This window comes from Urocitellus parryii, chromosome 6, assembly GCF_045843805.1.
Source record: "Urocitellus parryii isolate mUroPar1 chromosome 6, mUroPar1.hap1, whole genome shotgun sequence".
Taxonomy (NCBI): domain Eukaryota; kingdom Metazoa; phylum Chordata; class Mammalia; order Rodentia; family Sciuridae; genus Urocitellus; species Urocitellus parryii.
The window spans coordinates 96,479,580-96,505,329 of record NC_135536.1 but is presented as its reverse complement, the minus strand read 5'-3'; the positions used below and the strand labels follow the sequence as shown (position 1 = coordinate 96,505,329).

The 25,750-nt window shown below is 37.3% G+C and overlaps 1 protein-coding gene across 6 annotated transcripts in view; it reads left to right on the top strand.

The window, feature by feature from the left end:
- Positions 1-7,662: 7,662 nt before the first annotated feature.
- The window catches only part of Gabpb1 (GA binding protein transcription factor subunit beta 1), a 59,520-nt gene continuing 41,432 nt past the window's right edge, over positions 7,663-25,750 (top strand). For 3 of the 6 annotated variants that reach the window (XM_026390692.2, XM_026390685.2, XM_026390664.2), the window contains exon 1: positions 7,767-7,806. In XM_026390692.2, the coding sequence (XP_026246477.1) occupies positions 7,783-7,806 (24 nt within the window). In that variant the 5' untranslated portion in view covers positions 7,767-7,782. Of the gene's footprint in view, positions 7,746-7,766; positions 7,807-8,785; positions 8,864-21,235; positions 21,252-25,750 lie in introns of those variants that run through there. The other 3 variants (XM_026390694.2, XM_077799530.1, XM_026390678.2) reach the window with 3 other exon arrangements.

The following is a 25,750-nucleotide window of genomic DNA, read 5'->3' as shown; positions in this document are numbered from 1 at the left end:
TTAGTGCTTTCTTTCTCTTTTTTTTTTTAAATAAAGTTCTTTTTAAGTGATTTAAAAGACACTGTAGGTATTTTTAGGTGGGGTCTCTCTCACTATGTTGCCCAAGCTAGTCTTGAGCTTGTGAACTTAAGCAATCCTTCTGCCTTATCCTCCCCAGAAACTGGGACTAACAGGCATGTGCTATTGTGCCTGGCTTGATATTGCTGCTTTTTAGAAGGTCTGTGTTTATCATCACCAGATGATACCACTTTTTAAAGATCTTGACTAGCAAAACCATCTTCACCTTTCCTGTAGAATTTCAGGTGACTAAAACTGCACTGTATACACAGTGAACAAAGTTACATAACATTCCAGAGTTTCCCAAAGAGAAAGACCCATACCACTGGTGACATTCAAAATGGTTCTAGGCAGTACATGGACAAAGCAGTAAATAGCACTGAATCAGAGAAAGTTTCTCCTGTTTCTCTTCTCTTTCAGTCTTTGGATTCAAAGCACTTGGTTGGCAAGAGCATCTAGCTAGAAATTAGTAACTGGCTTTGTTTTATATGTACTAATTTTTACAATCACTATCTTCGATTTTTTTTTTTTTCGTATCACCAGAAGTTTAGAACACAAATGTGTCTGGATTACTCACACTCAAAGAAGCTTAACAGATGGGAGAAGAGTACAGGTACTGCTGACTATATTCCAGTGTCTCCTTAAGTCACAGATCACAAAAATCCAATGGTCTTTTCTCAGGCTTATCTTTCCTGCACTCAAATTCTCTCCATGGTCTTTTGTAACAGATACTTGGTTCTCCAGGAATGGTGTGGTGAACAGTATAAACTGGAGTCACAAGCTGGTTTTAAATGCTCCTTAATTGTCTTGCTGAGTTTACAAAGTAAGACTAACAAAAGAGGCTAAAATTGGCTACCTTGGAATCTGAAAGGAATAAATGAGAAAACAAATGCAGACTGTCCAGTACTCCATTTAGCAGATGCTCAATAAATCATTTCCCCCTCCTTTCTTCATTTTCCTTCTTTGTTCTTCAATACCTGTTCTATATTCTTTCATTCACTCTCATAGCTTTAATTATTATCCTTCTATGGATAACTTCTAATTTTCTATCACCAATTCTGACCTTTCCCCTGAGTATCAAACATTGGCTTCTGTGTCTATTTAATAATTCCCCTTTGGCATTCCAGCATCATCTTAAACTCAACACATATAAAACAGAGTTTGTTTTCTTTCTCCAAATTTGGTCCTCATCCTCTTGGTTTTCTCACTTAATTCATGCCATTAAACTACTATTATCTCTACCACTTAGGCTTAAAGTCTCAATTATCTTTTATCCTTTCCCATTACATCGAATAAAACATCAATATAATTTTTACTTGGGGGCTGGGGATGTGGCTCAGAGGCACAGCACTTCCAGTCATGCATGAGGCCCTGGCTTAGATCCACAGTATCACAATAAATAAATAAATAAAAATTACATTACATTTTAATAGCTTGCAAAGAGTTATAAATGGCAATAAAATGTTAGTTTTTATCCTCCTATCAAGCCCACAGAGATGAGAAAAATGAAATTAAGAGAAGTTAGGAGACATACCCAGGTCATGTTTCAAAAGTGACTAGAGCCTTGTCTAAAAACCCACTGCTCCTCTTTCCAACTGTTATGCTCTTTCACTTTGCCATACTGCTTCAAGTTTTGCAGTATCTTTTGATTCTTTTCTCCTTCCTACTGCCATCCCCCAAATTCAGGTCTACCTTATCTTTCACAATAATGGTAATGCATTTATAGAAAAATTGGTTCAGCGAGGGAATAGCCGGTAGCATGTATCCAGCATTGCTGAGGAGATATTTTTTTCCTTATTAGAAAAAAACTTCATCAAAATATTGGAAGGGGGGTACTGGGGATTGAACTCAGGGGCTCTCAACCACTGAGCCATATCCCCACCCTATTTTGTATTTTATTTAGAGACAGGGTCTCATTGAGTTGCTTGCACCTCACTGTTGCTGAGGCTGGCTTTAAACTTGTAATCCTCCGGCCTCAGCCTCCGGAGCCTCTGGGATTACAGGTGTGCACTGCTGTGCCTAGCTCATCAAAACTTTTTAATCATGAAATACAGAATATAACAAAAGGCACCTTTCCCAACTTTATGGCTCAATAAATGAGTGACCTGTCCCTCACCAACCCCATACAAGTCAAGAAACAGAACAGGACCCCAAACCCTGGAAGCATACCTTTATTTCCTCCCAAGTACTATCCCCCAGTTAATTCTTTCTTTTCTCTGTAACTTTATTTCCTAAGTCTAGTTTGGTTTTGCCTGTTGTTTGAACTTTGAATTTTCCAAAGTGGTCATAACAAATCCATTCCTATTAATAACATATGCTTCAGTTGCTAACTCTTGATCAACATTTGGTACTTTCTGGTTAATTTTAACAGCTTTTTTTGGGTGTGTCACAGTGGCTCATTGGGGCTTTATGGCATTTCTCTAAGGATTAAGATAGTTGAGTACCTTTAAATGTTTAAAAAACATATAATTACCTTCTTTTGTGAAATGACTGTTAAGGCTCTTACCCAGTTTTCTATTGGGTTGAAATTTGTTATTTAACTGTGGTCTATAAATTATAGATAGAAGCAAAGCCGATGTATTTCCACTGAATGCATTTGCCCAGTGCTGTCAGAATACCACTAACTCACCTTATTCTGGCACCAAATTCGCTAATAAACCTTCTGGGAGTTATGTAACCAACTTCATGCATTCTCTTTAAAACAATGTATTGAGTCTTTGTGCCAAGGAACTCCTTAGACATTACACATTAGTGGCACACACACACACACACTAGGAATATTGCTTTGGAAAGAGACCTGTACTAGGATCCTGTTGTTAATCAGGTTTCTGTTGCTATAACAAAATACCTGAGAAAAATAACCTGCCATTTCAGGTTTTAGTCCACAGATGCTTTGTCCCACTGCTGTGGGTCTGTGGTAAGGCAGAATGCCCTGGTGAGGGGGGCATGGAAGAGCAAAGCTGCTCACTTCACGGTAGCCAGGAAGCAGAGAAGGAGGAAGGGGCTGAGGACAAGATAACAGTCCGCAAGGATACATCCCTAGGGACCCACTCCAAGTATTTTAACCTCTTACAGTTTCTACCACTTCCCAAGAGTCTATTCAGCTATGAATTCCTCAATGGCTTGATTGTTCAAAGACCTTATGATCCAACCACTTCCCCAAAGGCTCACCTCTTAACTGTGGGGATCAAGTCTTCCAAAATATGAGCCTTGGGAAATATTCCAGATACAAACTATAACACTTGCTCCTAACATTTATGAGCTTGGTGACTTTAGGCAAGTTGCTTAATCCATTTTAGCCTTAGTTTCCTCACAGGAAAAATGGGGTAATAATATTTTATAGAATTATTTAAGGATTAGATGAGACAATATATGTAACAGACTATGCAGAATGGCTGGCACAAAAAAAGCATTAATAAATGGTAGCTATTATAGATTTGGTTATCTCCATAGTAAAAAAGAGGCATTTAGATTTAGATAAATCTTCTAGGAATTTGGTTCTATTGACCCCTTTATCTGAACACCTTTAGAACAGTGTTTCAAATTTTCACTTTTTGTGAAGGTTGACATTGGCCCATGGGCCAAATTTTTGGTTATACTAGTCTAGAGCACAATAAAAATAAAAGTTTCTAATCTGCTAGCCTGAAGTCAAAGCAACTGAAAGGTTGCTCTTGGTCCTGAGTCACCAGATGGCCATCTAGTGGTTACTTTCTAGCCTTAAATACCACATTTTTAGTTCCTTGCTCAAAAAATAGACACTGTTCGCCTTATTTCTAGGATAAAATCTGAGTCCTTTAGCTAGTCATCTAAGGCCTTCCATCATGGTCCCAAATAACTTTTTAAAAAAGACTTTCTGTTATTCTCTGTTCTACTAGACTGCATTGATTAGTATAGTAGCGACTAGCTGTTCTTGAAATTTAGCTAATTTAGGAACTGAATTTTTTATTCCTAAAGTTAAAATAAAATTTAAAAACTGATATGATTCAAATACCACAAAACTTCATTATGGTTGAAACCAGTTGGATATGTTAATTTTGAACTGTAAATTTTGTAAAATCAAATATTGAGATACTTTGTTATAAGATTCCAAACTCTTAGTAACAAGCATGTAAAATGTTTAAAAATATTTAATAATTTTTAAAAATATTTTTTAGTTTTAGGTAGACACAATATCTTTATTTTTATGTAGTACTGAGAATTGAACCCAGTGCCTCATGCATGCTAGGCAAGCGTGCTACCACTTGAGCCACATCCCCAGTCCCCAAAAATATTTAATAATTTATATATTGATCACAAATGAAATACTGAGACAAACTAGGTTAAATAAGACTTTTTTTTTTACTAGAATTTCACATTCCTTTTTACTTTTTTAATGAGGCTAATATAAAATTATGTGGCTTGTTATATTTTTATTGGCCAGTGCTGGCATAGACAACAATGCCCCAAACCTAGGTATCACTATTGATTTCTTATTCTCTCACTCTTCACATCAGGTTAAATCCTCAAACTATATCTGTGATACATCCGTTTTCTCCATCTCTGTTACTATCCTAGTACATGCTTCTCCATTCTTAAAACCCTTCAATGGCTTGATCTTACAAAAGTTGCAGACTTGTCTCTTACCATCTCTTTAATTTTTTTCACTACATTTTTTTCTGCCATCTTTGCTGCTCCCTAAACATAACTCCTTCTTACCTTAGGGCTTTTGCCCTGTTATTCCCTCTGTCCCAATTTCTTTCCCATTAGGTCTGAGCTCACAGAATAACTTCTCAACGAGGCATTTCTGCTCAAGGACCAAAATTTTGTTCTTTCACTCAGAGAAATATTTTATCTAATCATGCATTCATTTTTCTCATTAACTTATTATGGGATATCTTTCCTTGTTTCTATTTTATAGTCCCCCTGACCGCCCAACATACACACTGGAAATAGGAAGAGGAATGATGTTTGTCTTACTGCTGCTTTACCTATGTAGAGTGTAGAATAGTGCCAGGCATAGGGTGGGGGTGCCTTTCCAACAACTGTTCAATGAGTACCTAATTGCTGACTGGGCTTATCTATTTGGTTGGCTCACAGGCACTTCAAATACTTCATGATCAAAATAGAACCTTTGTCCTTCCCTAACATATCCCTCTTCCCTTCTTATCTCAGTGAAGATATTACCATCTTCCTAGGTGCTTCACTGCCAAACTTGAGTCACCTTTGACATTATACCTCTTAAGTCATTCCCTTATGGAGTCAACCAAATCTCTAAGCTCTCCTTTACCACTTTGATCATGTCCTTCACTCCTGTTTGCCATTCTCTCTCCAATTCATCATTCTCTTGGATTTTTATACAAACTGTTTTTCTTGTCTTGAACTTTGTATGCTAGTCATCCACAAATTAAATCACATGAATGTTCTTATTACAGATCATTCAACATTTGCCTCCTGCTCTTAAAAGCTAATTTCTGCACATGACATTCAAGGTCTTCATTAGATCTCTACAGGAACACTTTAGATACTACTGAAATAGCATTGTCTTCTTTATCCATCTAACTCCTTGAGGCCTTCCTCAATTCCCTTACTGAAGCTCAGTAAGAGCTTCAAGTCCTCCCTTTCAGGTTAGTAAAGGGCTCCTCCTCTTTGTAATTCTAGTATTCGTCAATTTCCCCTCATCATACTACTGATGATGCCTATTTACCGGTTACATTTTACAGCAGAAGATCAATGGGGGCAAAGATTCTGTAGCATTACTGAATGTTTACTCAAACTCTGTTACAGAAAAGCATGACATTGAGGCTTGGGTCGTGGCTCAATGGTGGAGTGCTGGCCTAGCACGTGTGAGACCCTGGGTTCGATCCTTAGCACCACATAAAAATAAATAAAAATAAAATGATGGGGCTGGGGATGTGGCTCAAGCGGTAGTGCGCTTGCCTGGCATGCGTGCGGCTGGGTTAGACCCTCAGCACCACATACAAACAAAGATGTTGTGTTTGCGGATAACTAAAAAAAATAAATATTAAAAAAATTCTCTTTAAAAAAAAATAAATAAAATGAAAGATATTGTGTCTATCTACAACTAAAAAAATTAAAAAGTATGACAACAAAATCTTTATGTTTTGGGGCTGGGGATGTGGCTCAAGCGCTAGCGTGCTCGCCTGGCATCCCTGCGGCCGGGTTCGATCCTTAGCACCACATACAAAGATGTTGTGTCCGCCGAAAACTAAAAAATAAATATTAAAAATATTCTCTATCTTTAAAATAAAATACATTAAAAAGATCTTTATGTTTTATCAATAAAAATATTAAATAAAAACAAATAAAGACTGTGGCTCCTATACGGTTCTGCTTCCAATTTAGGAATACTGAGTTATATCAAGACTATGAATCTTTATTGCATCACTATTACAAAGGGTAAGTGAAGATAAATTACTTATTTGAGGCCACACAAAAACAGTGGGAAATATGAATTCCGTTTAAACTTGTCAGTTCTGGACTAAACTTCGCGTTGTCTGAGATACTCCCAACTCCTAGATACAAGGATGCCAAAGTTCCGCTCTTTGTAGGTTGGGAAAGCGATCCCCGAGGTTCCCTGTTAAAAAAAAAAAAAACATTAGTATGTTGAGTTACTTTGGAAATCTCATAAACATTTAAGACTTTTCCTTTGCAAATCGCCATCTCCGAATAAACTTGCTTTTAAAATAAAACGCAAAAAAGCTTTATGTTGCAGGCACAGAAAAATTGATCTCTACCTCTGTGACAGGTGACAAGTAATCCAAGGGAATTCAGTGAGCAAATTATTGTAGTCTACAAAGTATGAGGCACCATTAGAACGCTTTTTTCAAAAAAGGTTACAGAAACACGTACATCCTCGTCATAAACCTGACTGTTCAGTTTATGCGAAGTGGAAACAGTCTTCGTTCCTCCCCTGGAACTTCAACAGCGACTCCCGTCCCAGTCTAGGGCCACTTTAAGGTAAATCCTAGCCTCCTGGCTGCCCTTCCGTCTCCCAGAATTCTGCTAGGCGGTCCAATTGGCAAGCTTAAATCTCAAGGATCCCGCAGTCCACGCCTTTCAACGGTCATGTCGGAGACATACTAGCGTTAGCACACGCCAGCTTGTTTCCAAACTCCTACCCATCTCGGAAAGAGGCGGCGCGGCGCGGTGCGGCCCGGCTGCTATTCCGCGCACATGGCCCGCCGCAGCTCCCACCCCCGCTGCCGCGCAGGCGCCGGGCGAGCCGGGACTTGCGGTCGCCGACAGCGGATCATTCCGCCGCCTTCTTTGTGTAGCTGAACGCTAGAAATGGCATATTTTCCTTCCTTCTGTTAAAAAACAAAAAATCAAACCCTCTTGTCCCTTCCTCCCACCGGAATGGGGTTAGGGAGTGGATGGGAGCGGGATCTGCACACAAAGGCAGGGGCGAAAAAGCCTCAAGCGAAGGGCTGACGAGGGCCGGGTCCGGGAGGGATGCTGGGAGCTTGACTCACTCGCACACCATGTGTCCCTCCGCGCGCAGCACGGGGGACTTTTCGGTGGGGATTTTGGGCGCCGACCAGACGCGGCATTTTCGGAAAATAGCGCCCTGTGCAGCTGAAGCGCTTAGTGTGTAGCGGGGCCGCGTCAGCCCGGCCGGGTACGAGGCGCCTCGGGTCCCCGCACCACCTCCTGCTGCTCCCCCGTCGCCGCTCCCGAAGCTTTTCCAGGTCAGTGCGGGTCTGTGTAGGGCCCTGTTACCACCGGATGTGGAAGTTGATCTCTTCGCTGGTAAAAAATAATTCCACTTCCCCCGGAACCCAGATCATCCCCGCGATTTCCTGTTTATTGCATTAAGGCGCCGGGTTTCCGGGGCTCCTGGACCCGCTTATTCCGCGGGGGTCGACGGGGTCGGCCTGGGCGCCCGCTCCGCCCGCGCCGCCGGCGCGCTTTGTCTGCCGGGCACCCCGCTTCTGGGAGGGGCGGGCAGACATGGTGGCGGCCGCCGCCCCCTCCTCGGCCCTGGCATGCCGCGGCCTCCCCTGCGCTTCCCGCTGAGCCGCTGCTGAGCGGCGGCCCCGGGGCTGCGATGGGGTCGTACCGGGGCAGCGGGGACTCTGTGGGCGCTGGGAGGCTGGCAGTGGGCGGAAGAGGGAAGGAGGCAGGCGCGGCCCGGCCTCGGCGCCCGCCGCCCCCGGCCCCGCCAGCCCCATTGTCTCTGCGGCCTGACGGTCCCGCCGGCCTCTATTGAGCGGGAAGGGCCGACTGGCCCTGTCGCGCTGTGCTGTGGAGCCCGCGGAGCTGGAAGGCTGTCGGATCGCGGTGGGAGCGGCGGGATTGGACAGGGTTAACGGGAGAGCTCAGCTGGTGCCGGGCAGGGCCGCCACGGCTACTGCCTCGGCCGCGGGGACTCGAGTCCTGAGGGGACGAAGCCTGTGGTTCTGAATGTTCGGGACTTCTGCCCCAGAGACTTCGCCGCTGGGACTTATGAGAACAGATTCGGGACAGATATTGAGAATTTTGCCAGGTCATCTCTGCCTGGGCACAGTTAATCGGTGTGATATTTAGTGAGTTTCGTTGAAGCTGTCCAACTGTGTTGAATCAGCGTGCCTAGTCTCAAGGGTGCATCGTGAAAACTGAAACCAAAGGAATGATTCTGGCCTGCTTTGTGTGTTTTCCCACTTTAAGCTTGTTTTCAGTACACAAATTTTTGATTCAAAGCTGATTGGACTGTGGCGAGCAGAGAGATCTGTTCAAAGGAGGGCAGAGAGCACAGTACTTCTGAAGGGGGCTTGATAATGTGGAATTATTTTCTCTCTCCGGTCACTGGGTTGCTGGTTGAATTCAGGCAAGTGTTACTTTCTGAAGTATAATTTTAATCTGCACACAAGTTTCATGTAGTCGGTGGATGATCCTTGTAGATTGCCATCCCGGAATTAAAAACTCACTCTAATTTATCATGCAGAAGTTGGTGCTCAGAAATTCTTTTTTGCTCGTGTTTTAAATCATGTTAAAACCCACCCAGCTTGGTTTAAATTTCTTCTGCCATATTTTGACACTTCCACTTTCAGGCTCAGACTTTCAATTTAAGGAAACTGAAGAAGGCTGTATCTTGTTTTTTTTTTTTTTTTTTTTTTTTACAAAAAGTTTTTTTTTTTTAAAAAAACAAACAGACTGACTCCAGGTTAACACAGTGACATATTAGGCAAGCGTGACATTGTTTTGCATTTCTGCAAATCTTTTTAATGCTTGATTAATGGAACACCGCTGGTTGTGGTATCGTACCATGTAACATCTGGAAAACTCCACTTCTGTCTCCCTCCTTTTTTAACACAGAAGTGTGTTATTCCTGTCTGTTTTCACTGTGTAAGTCATATAAGGATACTATCCAATACATATTTTAAAAATCAGGATAATAAGGATGATTCTTGTACTTTTTTCTTGGGGTCTAACTTTTTAAGAAGTTGAGATTTAGGGGTGGGGCTTTATAGTCATGGGTAGGGGGTTTACCTAGTATGCTCCAGGACCTGGGTTCATTCTCCAGTCCCAGAAAAAATCAATTGGGCTTTTGGTGCATAAACAACGTAATACTTAAAGATTATGTAACCTGCATATGCTCCTGGAGATTCATTTTTTTCTCTTTTTGTTATATTCCTACGTACACACAGTGAAACAGTGTAATTTGATCAATTTCATTCCCCAGTATCTCCTCTTTCCCCCTCCCTATCCCTGATCCCCTTCTTTCTATTCTATTGGTCTCCCTTCTTCTTTTTTAATTTGTCCTAATTAGTTATACATGATAATAGAATGCATTTTGACACATTGTACACAAGTGGAACACAAGTGGAACACTTCTTCTCATTCCTCTGGTTGTACATGCTGCACACCAGTAGTGGAATCATACATGTATATAGTGTAGTAATGTCAGTCTCATTCTCCTTACCATCCCCACATCATCACTGAAGATTCATTCTGAGTGATTAAACTTTGTCTTTAATTCCAATATGTTTCTTTAGTTATGTACATAAATAAAACATGAATTCCACATTAGATGTACTTGTGAAAATCTGTGTGTAATTGTAATCTGAGTATAGGACACTTTCAAAGCACTGTGGGAGCTCCAGATTTAAAAGAGTAAAACCTTCGTTCAATCTGTGTAATGTATCTATACACATCTAGAGTTTTCTGTCTGAATCTTTAGAAACTTTTCTGTCTGGACAGTTATAGTGCAGTGTGTAAAACTTTAAGATCACATTTTGTTTTAATGGTTTGGAAAGGAAACTAAATTTGTTTCCAGTTGTTTCTGTGAACTCTACTCTGAATCTGTCAGTCTGTACTGTTCCATCAACAGGAAGCATCTGGTGGTTCTTCATGTAATTGTTAAAAAATGTCAGGTGTATTTTTTAATAGTTTGCTGTTCCTATGAAAGTAGGTTGAATCTTGGTTAATTTTACTTGATTTTAGTTTTTTTCCCTCCAATATTAAAACTAAAAGTCTTTATAGTAGGCTACATCTCCTACAGAATAGACCCCCCCCCCAAGTATCTTGTAAACAGGTAAAGCAAACATGTTATTAGGAATTCAGAAATTTCATATGAAAAAAATTTTTTTTCTGCACTGGGGATTGAACCCAGGGTGCTTAACTACTGAGCCACATCCCCAACCCCCCACCCTTTTAAAAGTATTTTATTTTGACTGGTTTGGGGTCTTGTTTTCCTTGGGGCTCTGCTAAGTTGCTGAGGCTGGCACTGAACTTGTGATTCTCCTGCCTTAGCCTCCTGAGACTCTGGGATTACAGGTGCCCATAACCTTCCTGGGCTTTTTATATTAAATTTCAAATCACATTCAGTTTTGAGGGTACATGAGGCCCTGTACCAAGTATGGATGAACTCACTGTTGTGCTCCCTCTCTTTCCTCTCACTTTGCAAACATTAAAAAACAAACCCAGCTGGTGGGGATGTAGCTCCCTGATAGAATACTTCCCTGGCAAGCTTGAGGCCCTGGTTTCTGTCCCCAGCACTGCAAAACAAACAAGCAAACAAAACCAAACCCAAACAAGGTCTTGGACTCAAGACAAATTATTTTTTTTTTCTTTAATGTACGTATTTAGGAAGTATTTAGAGAGTACAGTGTGATAATTGGATACATGTATACAACGTAATGATCAAAGTAATGAGCATTTCCATCTGCTTAAACAGTTATTGTTTTGGGAACCTTTGAACTCTTTATTATTAAAGTCTTTATAATATATAATAAGTTGTAAACTATAATTACCTTACTAAGGATAATTTAGTTTTTTTTTTAATACAAGCCCCCCACCCTTTTTTATGTATATTATTTAGAGTGGGTTGGGGTCTTGTTTTCCTTTTTTTTTTTAATACTTTTATTTTGTTTTATTTTTATGTGGTGCTAAGGATCGAACCCAGTGCCTGTCACGTTCTAGGCAAGCTGCTCTACCGCTACAACCCAGCCCCAGTAATTTAGTTTTCTAACAAAAATCATTCCTTTGGTTCACACTTTTGCACTTAGTCATATTTCTGTACCACAAATATGTCTACTTTGGGACGATGATAATTAATGTTTTAGTTAACTTTACTGAAAAGTTCTACCATACTCTCTAAAAAGTAAATCCAGAGCCAGATGAAATTAGTGTTTAATTAGTGTTTTCTCTTACTACAAACACTACATTGCTCTGTACAGAAATGTTTTGGTGCAATTAGCTGTCAGTTTAGCCGTTGCTCCTTTATTTGGGCAGAGTATATCCATAAGTGTAGAGACTTAAACTTGAAGTGATTTCTCCTCTAAAGATAAATCCATATGTAGGGATATAGATACAGATATTTAAAATTCAACTCTACTTCGCTTACCATTTTTATAGTACTTGAGACCCATGACCTTGTTTGTGCATGACTCAAGTGGTCTACTACCGAGCTACCTCTGCCCCCGCCTTCCCTCCTTTTTTAAAAATGTATTTTTGAGATAGGATCTTGGCTATATTGCTGAGGCTGACCTTGAACTTGTGGTCCCCTGCTTCACCCTTGGAGTACTTGGGAATACAGGCATGTGCCACCACATCTGGCTTTATTTTTTAATAGGAATAATTGTAAAGGCTGTAGTTAGGGCCCCAAGTTCTCTTGCACAAATAGACAACGTGAGAAAGACTTCACAATTTTAACTGTGTGTTTAGTGTGAATCAACGCTATTGTTTAATTTTTAGAAAAAGTAAATAAATTTTAGATTGACAGAACAGCTTATAGGAAGTGTTAACCCACTGTACTTTATACTGGTCGTGTTGCAAGTAGGATACTGCCACTTTTGTATGTGGCATGTTATTTTAAGTAGAACCTTGCACCCCTTCTCAAAGTTTATATTAGAATTACCTGGAAACCTTTAAAAAAGAGGCCCAAGCTTAAGAAGTGTAGGACCTGGGCCCCTATTATTATTTTTTCCTCACGAATTCCAAGGTGGTAGACCCCCAGGTACAAGAATCACTAACTGTAGAGTAGAGCCAGAGGATTTTCATCCTGGGAAGAACGGGAATAAGGACATGTAGAAAACAAAGGATGTTTGAGAGAAGCTCCTTTAAGAAATGACAACCATCTTGAAGTATTTGGTAGTCTGTCGCTGAAGGATCAGGTTTGATCTGTCTAGAAAGAACCAGGATCAATGGGTAGAAGTTAGAGTCAGATTTCAACTATCCTCTAAGAGAAATTTCCTTTTAAAGGTCTAAAAATAAAATGAGTTGTTTTGTTTGGTAGGCTGTCTTTATTTACTGTTAGTGTCCAGTTGGGGATTCTAGTGTATAGGAGTTGATGTGCTGAAGGAGGAGTTGGGCAAGGCATCCTCAAGTTTTCTATAAACTTTGAGATTTTATGAACTATATGTATGTTTGCAGGTACATGGAGAAAGAAAGAGCAAAAACTAAGTGAGACAGTTGAGCTTAATTGGATCAGAGTTTTCATCTTGATAAGTTGAGTATTAAGTGACAGGATTATTTGATAAAAGACTTTAAGCCACTCTGCTTTGGCAGACTCAAAAGTCTTAAAAATGAACATACTTCTGACATGGACGGACACTCCCAGTTAAAGTAATCTGTATTGAAGTAATAAATATGTATGAAAAGCATATCAGTTGTAGCTCTGTTGATATTATGAGACTATGGGGGGCTAGATCCTCTGGTTCTGCAGTTCAGTAATTCTTGTACCTGGGTGTCTACCACCTTGGGAATTTGGGGGGACAATAATAATAAGGGCCCAGGTCCTGCACTTCTTAAGCTTGGTCCTCTATTTTATAGGTCTCCAGGTAATTCTAATATAAACTTTGAGAAGGGGTGAATGTTCTACTTAAAATAACATGCCACATACAAAGGGGTTGTAGCTTAGTGGTAGAGAGCTTGCCCAGCATATTTGAAGCACTGGATTCAATCCTTAGCACCACATAAAATAAATAAAGGTATTATGTCCATCTACAACTAAAATATATATATATATATATATATATATATATATATATATATATATACTCTATTATATTATTATATGTAATTATTATATATAGTATCTCTCTCTATATATATATCTATTAGCTAAGGTTGTAACTCAGTGGTAGAATCACAAGTTGGTCTGTGCTTAGCATATTATGTATGAGGTCTTAGCTTCCATTCCCAACACCAAACAAAAATAACAAGAAAGACAATATACTAACACATTTAACTTTCACAGTAAACATTTGAACTGGGTACTACTGTCTCCATTTTTCAGAAGACAATATTGAAGTATAGAGAAATGACATAGCTGAATTAGTAACTAATAGAACCAGACTTTAGTCCTGCCATTGTCAATACCAAGCCAGTACTCCTGTTCACTGTGCTGTAAAATTGTAAGCAATCTAGGTATTTCACAGTGATGGTTAGGCCACATCTCTACATGGGGATACTACCAATCCACCATTAAAGTGATGATGTTAGAAGAACGTAAAGACATGAAAAACTGTAAGCGAGAAAAGTAGATTTAAAAACAGTATTCCATTTTGGTTTTTTTAAAAAAATATTTATTGACATCTGTAAGATTATATGCAGAATTGTTGAGTGATTATTTCTTTTATTTATTTATCTTCTTTGGTACTAGGACTGAACCCAGGGGTATTTTACTACTGAGTTGCATTCTCAGCCCTTTTTATTTTGAGACAGGACCTTGCTAAGTTGCTGCAGCTGGCCTTGAACTTGGAATCCTCCTGCCTCAGCCTCCTGAGTAGCTGGGTTTATAGGAATGCACCACCATTCCAATTGTGGAGTGGCTATTTCTAAGTGTAGTTTTATGGGTGATTATTTTCTTTGTGCTTATTCAAATTTTTCAACTTCTGCAATGAATATGAATTATTGTATATTAAAAAGATGTTAATGTTACTTTTAAATTCAGAATTAAAGATATTTGCATAAGCTAAGGAATTTAAACTTCATACTATTCACTTTATGCAGGATGACTCAGGATTTATACATAAATGTGATTTTGTAAATGCATGTAATATTTTGAATTTTTTTCAGTTTAATTTCTTCCCATTCTCGAAGTAATATGTTAATTGAACAGAGAAAATATCACTGACTTCTACCACCTTACTGTAATTAACTATTTTGTGTTTTCTTCATCTTAGGTGTATATTTTAAATGTTTTATTCATTCCAGTTAGTCATTCTCTAGCTATGTGATTTTAGGCAATTTATTAATCTCTCTGTGCCAGTTTTCTTCTTTATAAAATGGGGATTATCCTAATACCTATCTTATGGTGGTGATGAGAATTAAATGAGTTAGTACACATAAAGTGATCAGAACAATGCCTGGCACATAGTTAATACCTCAGTAAATGTTAGTGATTATTATTTTATGACCAAAATCCACTGTTCAAAACGTTGGGAACCTAATAGTTTGAAATTAAGAATTTTTTGGATATAAGCAAGGTAATAATGTTATGCAGTCTTCCAAAGTAGTCCAGTACAAATATCGTTCTTCAAACATGTTACTATTTTCTGTTAACATTTTCTGCAGTAAAATATATGAACATTAGGCTAAATGGGATAGATTAGAGATAGCTTCATGTCAGTTCAGAAAAGGTTTTACTACCAAATAAATTATTTTTGGTTTCAGAACTTTTTTTTTTTAAGTTTTGGAATTGCCAATAAGAAAACCAAATCATTTACTTAATTTTGAGTCCCATTTTATTTTAGTATTAAAACACCTTTTATGACATTATATAGTTTTATAGTACATAGTTAAAAAAATGGAAATAATGGGAAATGTCCACTTGTATCTCCTTTGCTTTAAAAAATGTTAAACCCACCAATTGTGTGATTCTGTTTTTTAAAATATGCTATACCCACGGATACTATGATTCTGTTACATAAAGTACAATTTTTTTCTAAAAAAAGTCTTGAGAGTTCCTATAACAGCTTGTTTCTGTTTTATTACATTTGAGGGATAAAATACTTTACTACAGTGGTTTACTAAAGTAGTGATTATATAAAGAATAGTGGGAGGAAGGCCACCATGATACTTGTTTCTAATACATTCCTATTCTGTACATGTGGAGACTGAGGTGGTTATTTACTCGAGGACACAAAGTTAGTTTTAATACTGGACTTTGGAATTAGTTCAGTTCTTCTCATGATAAAATTATTGAATGTGTAGTCCTTTTAGACTCCATTGTGTCTATAGCACTTACCATGTACCCAAACAGAAAGCGCATTTAAATACTATGGTATGTAAGTGAATGATTTAAAAAATTTCCTTTATATCTTAAATGGCTTATGTGAATTCTTAGACCTTTGCCCATGTGATTGATTACTCTTACTGTTTTTCTTTATTTCTGTCCATTTACAAGAACCCTTAATTTATTTCCCATTGTGTTATGGTATGAATGCTTGTGTTTCCTAGAAGTTCATATGTTGAACTGTGAGTCTCCAAGATGATGATTTTGGAAGGTGATTAAGTCATGAAGGTAGAGCCCTCAAAATGAGATTAGTGCCTTTTTAAGAGACTCCAGAGAGCCAGTTTGCCCCTTCTACCATGTGAGATTACATCAAAGAGACTGCTGTCTAGAAGCTGGCCCTTAATAGAATGAATCTGCTGATGCCTTGATTTTTGGACTTTCCAGCCTCTAGAACAGTGAGAAATAAACTTCTGTTCTTTGTAAGCCACCCAGTTTATGGTATTTTGTTTATGTAGCTCAAATGGGCTAAGATACTTAGTTTATTCATGCGTGTGTTAGATATTTACTGGGCTTCTGTTGTCAAATCTTTCCATCATTCATTTCTTCTGTTTTCCCCTCATAATTCACAGCATATGAATGGAGGAAGTTGAATAATTATGATTCCTTGGCCAGTATAAGTTTATGTTGAATAGTTCCAAATGGGCCCTTACTAATTCATGCTAATTATTATATTAGTTTCATATTTTTCTGATGTTTCATATTTCTTCTTATTCTCTTAGAAGATGCTGTTGACTTCTACTTATTGGAAAAACTGTAGGGTATATACCTGCACATTTTTTTTTTCATTGTCACCATAATGAATCTCAATTCTATCATCTTATATTTTGTCAACTAAATAAAAGAGGAATCTTTGCTTTTGTTTTTTTCCCAGGAATCTTGCTGCCATATTTAACTTTTATTCTTTGGTTACGTTGATCATTATCTTTATTGGATTTTCCTCTTTACCTTAAAATGTACAGATTTTTTCGGAAAAAGTAAACTGTAATGAACTGCTGCACTTCTTTACTGCACTTGTTTCCTCCTGTCTGCCTTATTTCTTTTCTTCATTTCAGAAGTTTAAGGATTGAGTTCCAGTTGCTGCTCCCAGCTCTTTTACTACTTAACTGCAATTTTGGAATATTTTATTCAGACTATTGCTTCAGAAGACATTGTTCTTATTAACAATGTTGGCTTTGTCCTTATTTTATTTAGCCAATATATGCGTGTTAAGTTGATTTTTACAAAGGCTGACAACTTTTTTCTTTGCCTTTCATATTAGTATACCATTCTGGTTTTCTCTGACTACAAATTTTAAGTTTGTTGTGTCATTGTACCCATCAATTCTTGGTCCTCTCCTCCTCTATATGTCTTCTATCAGATAGATGTTTTATATGTTGATGACTCAAGTGTGTACTCTCCAGGTTTGTAGCTCTAGTGGTTTACTGGATGTTTCTACTGGAAGGCTCAAGGAACTTCCATCAGTTCTAGATTTATTATTACCCAGCCTTCTACCTGCTCCCAGGTAGACCCCCTTACGTGTGCAAGAACCTAAGTAGAGGGAATGTTTGTTTGACTGGTTTCCTCCTTATCATCTTGAAGTTGTCTCTGATGCATGTTTTCCTTTATTACTTAAATCCATCATTCAGCATAGTTTTTCTAACTTTAGCTTCTCCTTCTTTTAATCTATTCTTGCTTATGGCTGCAAGAATAATTTTCTTAAAACTTTTTTTTGAACCCATTGCTACTAAATTGAAAGCTCAAGTAGAGAATATTGTGCTGTTGATCTTTGTACTCTCCATTGTGCCAAGCAAAGTGAATTGAACTTGGGCAAAATAAATGTTTAAATGGATCAACATTTGCTCAAAACTTTGAATGACTCCCAGTAGACTTCAGGATAAAGTCCAAATTCTACTTTCTGACTTTCAAACCTTTTCATATTATATTCTGCCTCTTTAGTTTTTTTTTTTCCCTTACTTCTAAACATTATTAAGCTGGTGTTTCCTCATTGGTATACCATGCTCACGCACAACTCCTTGAGTTCTTTCCCTGGCCTGTCAAAGCTTGTTCAAGAATGTTTGCTCTGTGCCAGGCACTTTTCTAATCTCTGCATTATGGTAATGAACAAAACAAGACAAAAGTTTTGGAGCCGAGATTTGTGAGGAGAGACACAGTAAACAGGTCTATGATGTTAGGTGGTAATGAGTACTATGAAAAGGAATAAATCTAGATAAGGGAATAGTGGAATGGGATGTGGCTGCTACTTTGTATAGTTAGGGAAAGTCCTGAAGTCCTCACTGGACTGAAACCCTGGAGCATGGCATGCAATTATTTAAGTAGAATTTTCTAAGTAGAGGGAATGTGTGCAAGACCCTAAGTAGAGGGAATGTTTGTTTGACTGGTTAGATTTGCCAAACTTTAAATGGCTAGAGCATGCTTGTGGGGAATGATAGGTAAGCTAAGAGAGGTAGTGGGGAGCCAGATAATGCTTCAAATGTTGTCTTTTATTTTAGATGGAGTCTTGCTGTGTTGCTTAGGCTAGAATTCTCAATCTTCCAGTCTCAGTCTTCTGAGTATCTCCAATGTTTTCTTTTTGGTGAGGGAATTGAACCCAGGGTCGCTTAACCATTAGGCCATATCCCCAGCCCTTTTTAATTTTTATTTTGAGACAGGGTTTTGCTAAGTTGCCTAGGCTCACTTTGAACTTGTGATTCTCCTGCCACAGCTTCCCAAGCCACTGGGATTACAGGCATATAATACCATGCCCCACTTAGATTTTGTCTTTTGTTGAAGAATCCTTCCTTGACTACTTCATCTTGTTAATTTAAACCTTTAAACTTAGGTAGCAACTATATAAGTAGTTTTCAATTTTTTTCCATATGTATGGGTGATAATTACATTTGATACATATTCATATTTTTTAAAATGTTGATCTTAACCCACTAAAAGGATTTCTTAGTGTGGTAATTGTAGGTTATGACGTATGGATCTAAACAATCCTGATTTATGGCATGTACAAATATCAAACAAACAAAAAAACCCCTGAACTATAGACTGCTTTTGTTATATAATTTACATATTTTTTTCTTTTTTTTCCAACAGTGTTCCATGTAAATTTATTTATTTATTTAATTTTTTTATTGGTTGTTCAAAACATTACAAAGCTCTTGACATATCATATTTCATACATTAGATTCAAGTGGGTTATGAACTCCCATTTTTACTACATTTTTTTCATTATTAATAATATGTTTTTAAGATTCATATGTAGTGATTGTACATATTTGCAGAGTACAGTGTGGCATTTTAATGTTTGTATACAGTGTGTGATTATTATTGTTCAGGGTAATTACTATATATATATATATATATATATATATATATATATATCACCTCAGATATACATCCTTTCTTTGTGATGAGAACATCCAAAATCCTCTCTGGTCACTATTTTGAAATATCCCATTAATTGTTGTGAACCACAGTTACCCTATTATTAAAACATTAGAAGTTAATACCCTCCTGTCTAGCTGTAACTCTGAACCCTCTAACTATCATCTCCTTATTCCTTTCTTTTCCCCATCCTTTCTAGCCTCTGCTAGATAGTATTTTATTTTCTACTTTTTGAGATTTCAATGGAAGTTAACAAGAACATGTTTTATTTGTCTTTCTGTACCTGAATTTTTCACCTAATATAATGTCCTCCAGTTGTCCATATAGCTGCAAATGACAGAATTTTATTCCTGTTTTATTAAATAATATTCATATATAGATATACTCACATTTTGGTGGTGGTAGGGGCACTGGGGACTGAACCCAGGGGCACTTAACCACTGAGCTACATCCTCAGCCCTGTATATTTTTAATTTTGAGACAGGGTCTCACTAAGTTGCTTAGGCCCTCACTAAATTGCAGAGGCTGGCCTTGAATTTGTGATCCTCATGCCTCAGTCTCTGGAGCTACTGGGATTATAGGCATGTGCCACCACACCCAGCTAATCACATTTTCTTTATCATTTCATCCATGGTTGGGCATCTAGGTTGACTTCATGTCTTGCTTATTTTGAGTAGTGCAATAAATATGTGAATGCAATTATGTCTTTGACAAAATGATTTTTTTTCCTTTGTGTATATATACCCAATAGTGGGATTTCTAGATCATGGCATTTTTTTTCTTTTTCTTTTAGGAACTAACATACTTTTTTCTATAATGGCTGTGTTAATTTCTATTGCCACTATAGTTATGAGAGTTCACTTTCCTCATCCTCAGCAGCATTTGTTATTTTTTTTTGTCTTTCTGATAACAGCCATTCTAAATGATAACTCATCGTGGTTTTGATTTGCATTTCCTTGATGATTAGTGATGCTGGGCATTTTTTCATATACTTGTTGGCTAATTGTGTATCTTCTTTTGAGAAATGCTTTTCAGTTTATTTGCTCATACTTTATTCAGATTGTCAACCCATTCTTTCATCTTATGAAATATTTCAGTTAAAAATCATGACGTTAGAACTGGGGCTTTAACTCAATGGCAGAGTGCTTACCTAGCATGTGTGAGGCATTGGGTTCAATCCTTAGTATCACATAAAAATAAATACAATAAGGGTATTCTGTCCATTTACAACTACATTTTTTTTTAAATCGTGACTTCAGTTTTTGTATAATATTTAATTATAGTGCTTCGTTTACTTTGGCAACACAGGTTTATAGTGTTGTACAAGTGTGGAATTAAAGTGGATTTGTTTATTAAATGATTGTTATGCTAGAAACTGCTAGCTAGCTACTAAAATACATATACATGTAAGTTAAACCTTCCTTGACTTCCTGAGGCTTATGGGTGAGGAGAGCTTGTAAACAAATAATTTATTATGTGGTAGAATCCATATAATAATGGAAGTATGTTTAGGACACAGTGAGAGAATAAAGAAGTGATTAATTCTGCTGAGCTCAAGGAGAGCTTGTTGGAGAAGGTAATGTCTGAATTGAGTTTTGAAGGCAGGATATTAATGGCTGATTAGGTAAATTTTAAGAGGGAGATTTCTTAGGCAGAACAACACATAAAGGAGCAGTATCATGAGATCAAATAGCACATTTGGGTACTTACAGATAACTCTGTATTGTTATATTATAAACCCAAAGGGGAAATAATGAGTTGATGAGGCTGTAGTGAGGCATAGGCCAGATCTTAAAAGGTCTGAGATGCATTGGAGTTACCATTTATTTAATGATTATGCATTTTAGGTGAAAATAATGTATAGTCAGAATTAATTCTAGGAAGTTGTCACATGGGAAATAGAGATACCATCTCTCAATAAATCTAAAACAGCCAGGTTTTCCTCTAGTGATCACTGTGCCCTAGGAGTTGGCCTGCATTTATGGGGCTGTGTTGTACTGGGGGGAAAATTAACATTAAATTCTCATCATTGCAATGAGAAGAAGCATTTGTGAACTGAGATCTATTGAGGAAATGGAGATTCATATTTCATTCTAAAACTAGGATGGTGAGTGGCTAAATTATTTTTCACTTCAAGTTAAATATACATTATAAATCTTACTGTTTTCTATATGTGATTGGATTATGTAATTATATCTACATTTTTGGAAGACATGGATAAATTTGACTAAATCACATTTTTAGACTATTACAATGCACAAATTTAAAACAGACTGGGAGGAATATTTGGACATGCTAATTGACAAATTGTGTGTGTGTGTGTGTGTGTGTGTGTGTGTGTGTGTATGAGAGAGAGGGAGGGAGGGAGGGAGATAGATATTGGGGATTGAACTCAGGGGTGCTCTGCCACTGATTTACATTCCTAACCCTTTTTATTTTTTATTTTGAGCCAAGGTTTTGCTAAGTTGTCCAGGCTGACCTTGAACTTGCCATTCCTCTTGCCTCAGCCTTGTGAGTAGCTGGAATTATAGGCTACTTATCTGGGGAAATCTTTATTACTTTTTAGTTTAATGTGTGTGGGCATAATTTATGTGCTATAGATATGAAACTCATGAACTTATCTTAAACATGAATATCAAATATTTGTCAATAAATATTCTTATCCTTAGAATTATCAATATTTATATTCTAAGTTTCATGGATATCAATAATTTCATAATTTTACAGTCAGACACACTGGTATGCACAGGTAGAATGTTATTAAAGAAACAAATGTAAAAGTGGAAAAGGAAAAAGAAGATGTATCTCTGATAAATACAGTATACGGAAGTAGGAGCTTAATTCATTAGTACAGTTCCAATTTTTTAAAATTTTTGTTGTTGTTATAGTGGGACACAATGCCTTTATTGTATTTATTTATTTTTATGTGGTGCTGAGGATCAAACCCAGTGCCTCACACATGCTAGGCAAGTGTTCTGCTGAGCCACAACCCTAGCTTAGCACAGTTCCAATTTAATGGTATCTTTTGGTATCTGAAACTCAAGAAACAAAAATAGCTTAGAATAAGGAATCTTTAGTTTGGGGGAGATGAAATTGTACTGTAATATTTAAAACTGAAGTTTAGGGATGTTTTTAGTAGAGTACACAAATATTATGTAGAAAAATTTGAAAGTAACTGTATATAAGACAAAGAGGTTTAATACAATGGAGAAAAGGAGCCCCAACGTGCTGGGTGCTGCCTACAAGAACTTCCTGCTATAGAATTTGAAATTTCAAGACTTTTGCCTAAGTTATAGTTCAGAATTTGATTTTTGAGGCTATAACATATATGTTACTTTTACCTGATTTTTTTTTGAGTAAAAATAAATAAAAACTTTAAAAAGGGAGCACAGATAAAGCACAAACATATCAGGACTTGCAAATAAATTTGATAGTTTTCTCCTGGGGTTATGTTATTAAGGATTTAAATGTGGGATGATGGAAATTTTAGCCTCTTTATATATGAAGAGAAGATGTTTTGCTGATAGTGGTTTACTTTATAAAATGCTTTAGGAACAGTAGGGTGTGTTAGTGTGTAGTCCTAGTTACCTGGGAGGCTAAGACAGGAAAATCACTTGAACTCATGAGTTTGAGACCAGCCTGGGCAATATAGTGAGACCCTATTGTTCAAAAAAAAAAAAAAAAAAAAAAAAGAGTTACAAATAGGTTGGGAGGTTGGGGTGTAGCATAACATCAGTGGCACAGCACTCAAGTACAGGGCCCTGGGTTTGATCCCTGGCACTGCAGCAAAGCAACAAATTTCTAGTAGTTGTACGTACGGATCAAAGTGAGTGAAAAGGGACTGAAACTCATCCTATTCTTTTATCTCCAGTTTGTGTTTACCCCTTTACCCCCTGTCTTTCTGAGTACTGAAATCCTCTGGAACTTTAGGAAACGTAAGTTGGAAATGATGGATTGGGCTGGGCTAGAATTAGGGGTTGGATGGACTCTTACTGCATTTATATTTTTGATATGAACAGTTGAGTGAAAGGATAGTAATGGAACATTTTGTAGAAATTCACTTGAAGCTGAGTGCAATGGCGTGCACCTGTAATCCCAGTGGCTTGGGACGCTGAAGCAGGAGGATCAAAGGTAATTTACTTTAATTCAAGAAGCATGCAGTTCAGTTGTTTTTAATCAAGTATGATTTTGCCCCCATGAGATATTTGGCTGTATCTAGTGGCAGGCTTGAAGACAGGGAACAGGAAACTCAAAAAAAGAAAAAAATTAGAAGCAGAATAAAAAACTTCATGATACAATCTACAGTAGATTGAATACAACAGAAGTATCAAACTAGAATATTGAGCAGATGAAATTATCCTCAAAGGCAAAAAGATGTAAATATAAAAGATTGTAAGATTTTCAAGAAAGTCTTAATTGGGACTCCAGGAATGAGGGTGAGGGGATATAGAGCATTTGAAGAGATGTTGTAGGGTGTTTCTCAGCCCCAATGAAAAATACCAATATTTAAGAATCCCAACGAATCCTACTCAGGATAAAAATAAATGCACACCTACACATATGATAAGAAAAATCACAGAAAACCAGTAATGGAAAAAGCTTAAAAGTAGCATGAGTGAGTCCTGGGTTAATCCCTAGCGTGCTTCTGCACACACACACACACACACACACAGAGTCACAGGTGCACACAAAGATATGGTTTACCACCAATATATTTCCAGACCCCAAACTGTCAACATCTCATCCATGAAAGATGATTTAAGCAGCACTATTCTATAGAAATTTTTATGATGATGGAAATGTTTTTGATATCTGTGTTGTCCAATATTGTCATAAGCCACATAAGGCATTGCTTATTTGTTTTTGTTTTCAACCACAGAGATGTCCTTAACTTGTGATCTTCCTGCCTCAGACACATAGGCTCTTGAGCACTTGAAAGTGGCTAGTGTGGCTGATGGACTGAATTTTTTGTTTTGCTTATTTTATTTTTATTTTTTTTTTTTAATAATTTTTTAATATTTATTTTTTAGTTTTTGGCAGACACAACATCTTTGTTGGTATGTGGTGCTGAGGCTCGAACTCGGGCCGCACGCATGCCAGGATTGTATATTGAACCCGTGGCGTATTTTTGTTTTGGAACAGGGCCACACTAAGTTGTCCAGGTTGACCTTGAACTTGCAAACTATTCAGCCTCCTGAATAGCTAGGATTACAAGCTTCTCCACTGCACCTGGTGGGAAAAACACTTTTTTTTTTTTTAGTTGTCAATGGATCTTTATTTTATTTATTTATATGCAGTGCTGAGAACTGAACCCAGTGCCTCACATGTGCTAGGCAAGCGCTCTGCCACTGAGCCACAACCCCAGGTCCGGAAAAACACTTTTAAGTAACTTTTGAGTTCCACAGTAAATGGTATATATGCTCAGGACAAAAAGACAAAAAAAATTTAAATTTTATTGCTAGTTTTAATATTGGTGTTTTAATTTAATATCATTTGATATATATCATAGAATAAAGCAAGTTAAGTCTTTATTTAATGTGTTAGGAATCAATTGAGATACAAATATAAAAGTAAACTAAGCAAAAAGACCTGGTAATGATTGACTTGAGTTGTGAATGTCAACATGAACTCACGATTTAAATATGTATTTTTTAATTCTACCCATGCATACATATTTTTCTAATCTTCGTGCACTAAAAGGATCTAGAAACAGTGTCACCTTGGTAGACAGAAGTACTTTTAATACTTTGATTTTGGTCGTTAAATACTTCTACTTAAAATTGAGTCCAGAGCTCATTCCAGGTCTGGTGCAGGGAACATACATACATAGTGAACCTGGAACATTTTGTGCTAGAAACAAGAAAGCTTTGAAAGATGCAAAAGCCAAATTGAAGAGGCTATTGGACAAAACTGGGACAATCTGAACATCAAAAAGAATAGGAGTAATTTATTGGGAAAGTGAATATTTAATAAAACAGAACACTGAAGGTGACTATCATCTTTTCCTGAATCTGAAAATTGACAATTAAAAGCTATTATAAATTTAACTGCTTTTCACTAGGAACTGTACTGTAGTCAATTAGGAAAGCCAAATAATAAATGTAAAAGGAATTATGGAATTAGAAAGTCACATTTTATACAACATGTTGTGAAATAATTGACATGGGCCAGGATCATTAGTGGGTGTTAAAACTGATTAAAAGAAGAAAAAAAAACAAAGATTGACTGGGAATGGGATATTCACATGGTGCAACAGTGTGACGTTACAGATTGCTAGTTGGTCTCTAGGTAAAATGCTCTGAGGGATCAGTCCATCATTTACCTAGTAATTAATCTTGGTATCATTAACAATGAACCAAAAGTTTTATGCTTCCTAATGTGATTCAATATCAAGCATACATCATCAATTACGAAATATTTTTGTCCCAAAATTTAATCTGAATTTCATCAGGCTTTTATTACTTTTAGTTTATAAGAAATACTGGAGATGGAGAAAGAAATTAGGCCTCCAGGTGTAGCTCATTGATAGAGCAAAGGACAGACATGTATGAGGCCTTGGATTTAATTCCAACACCACAAAATAAAAAGGAAGAAAAAAGAAAATAA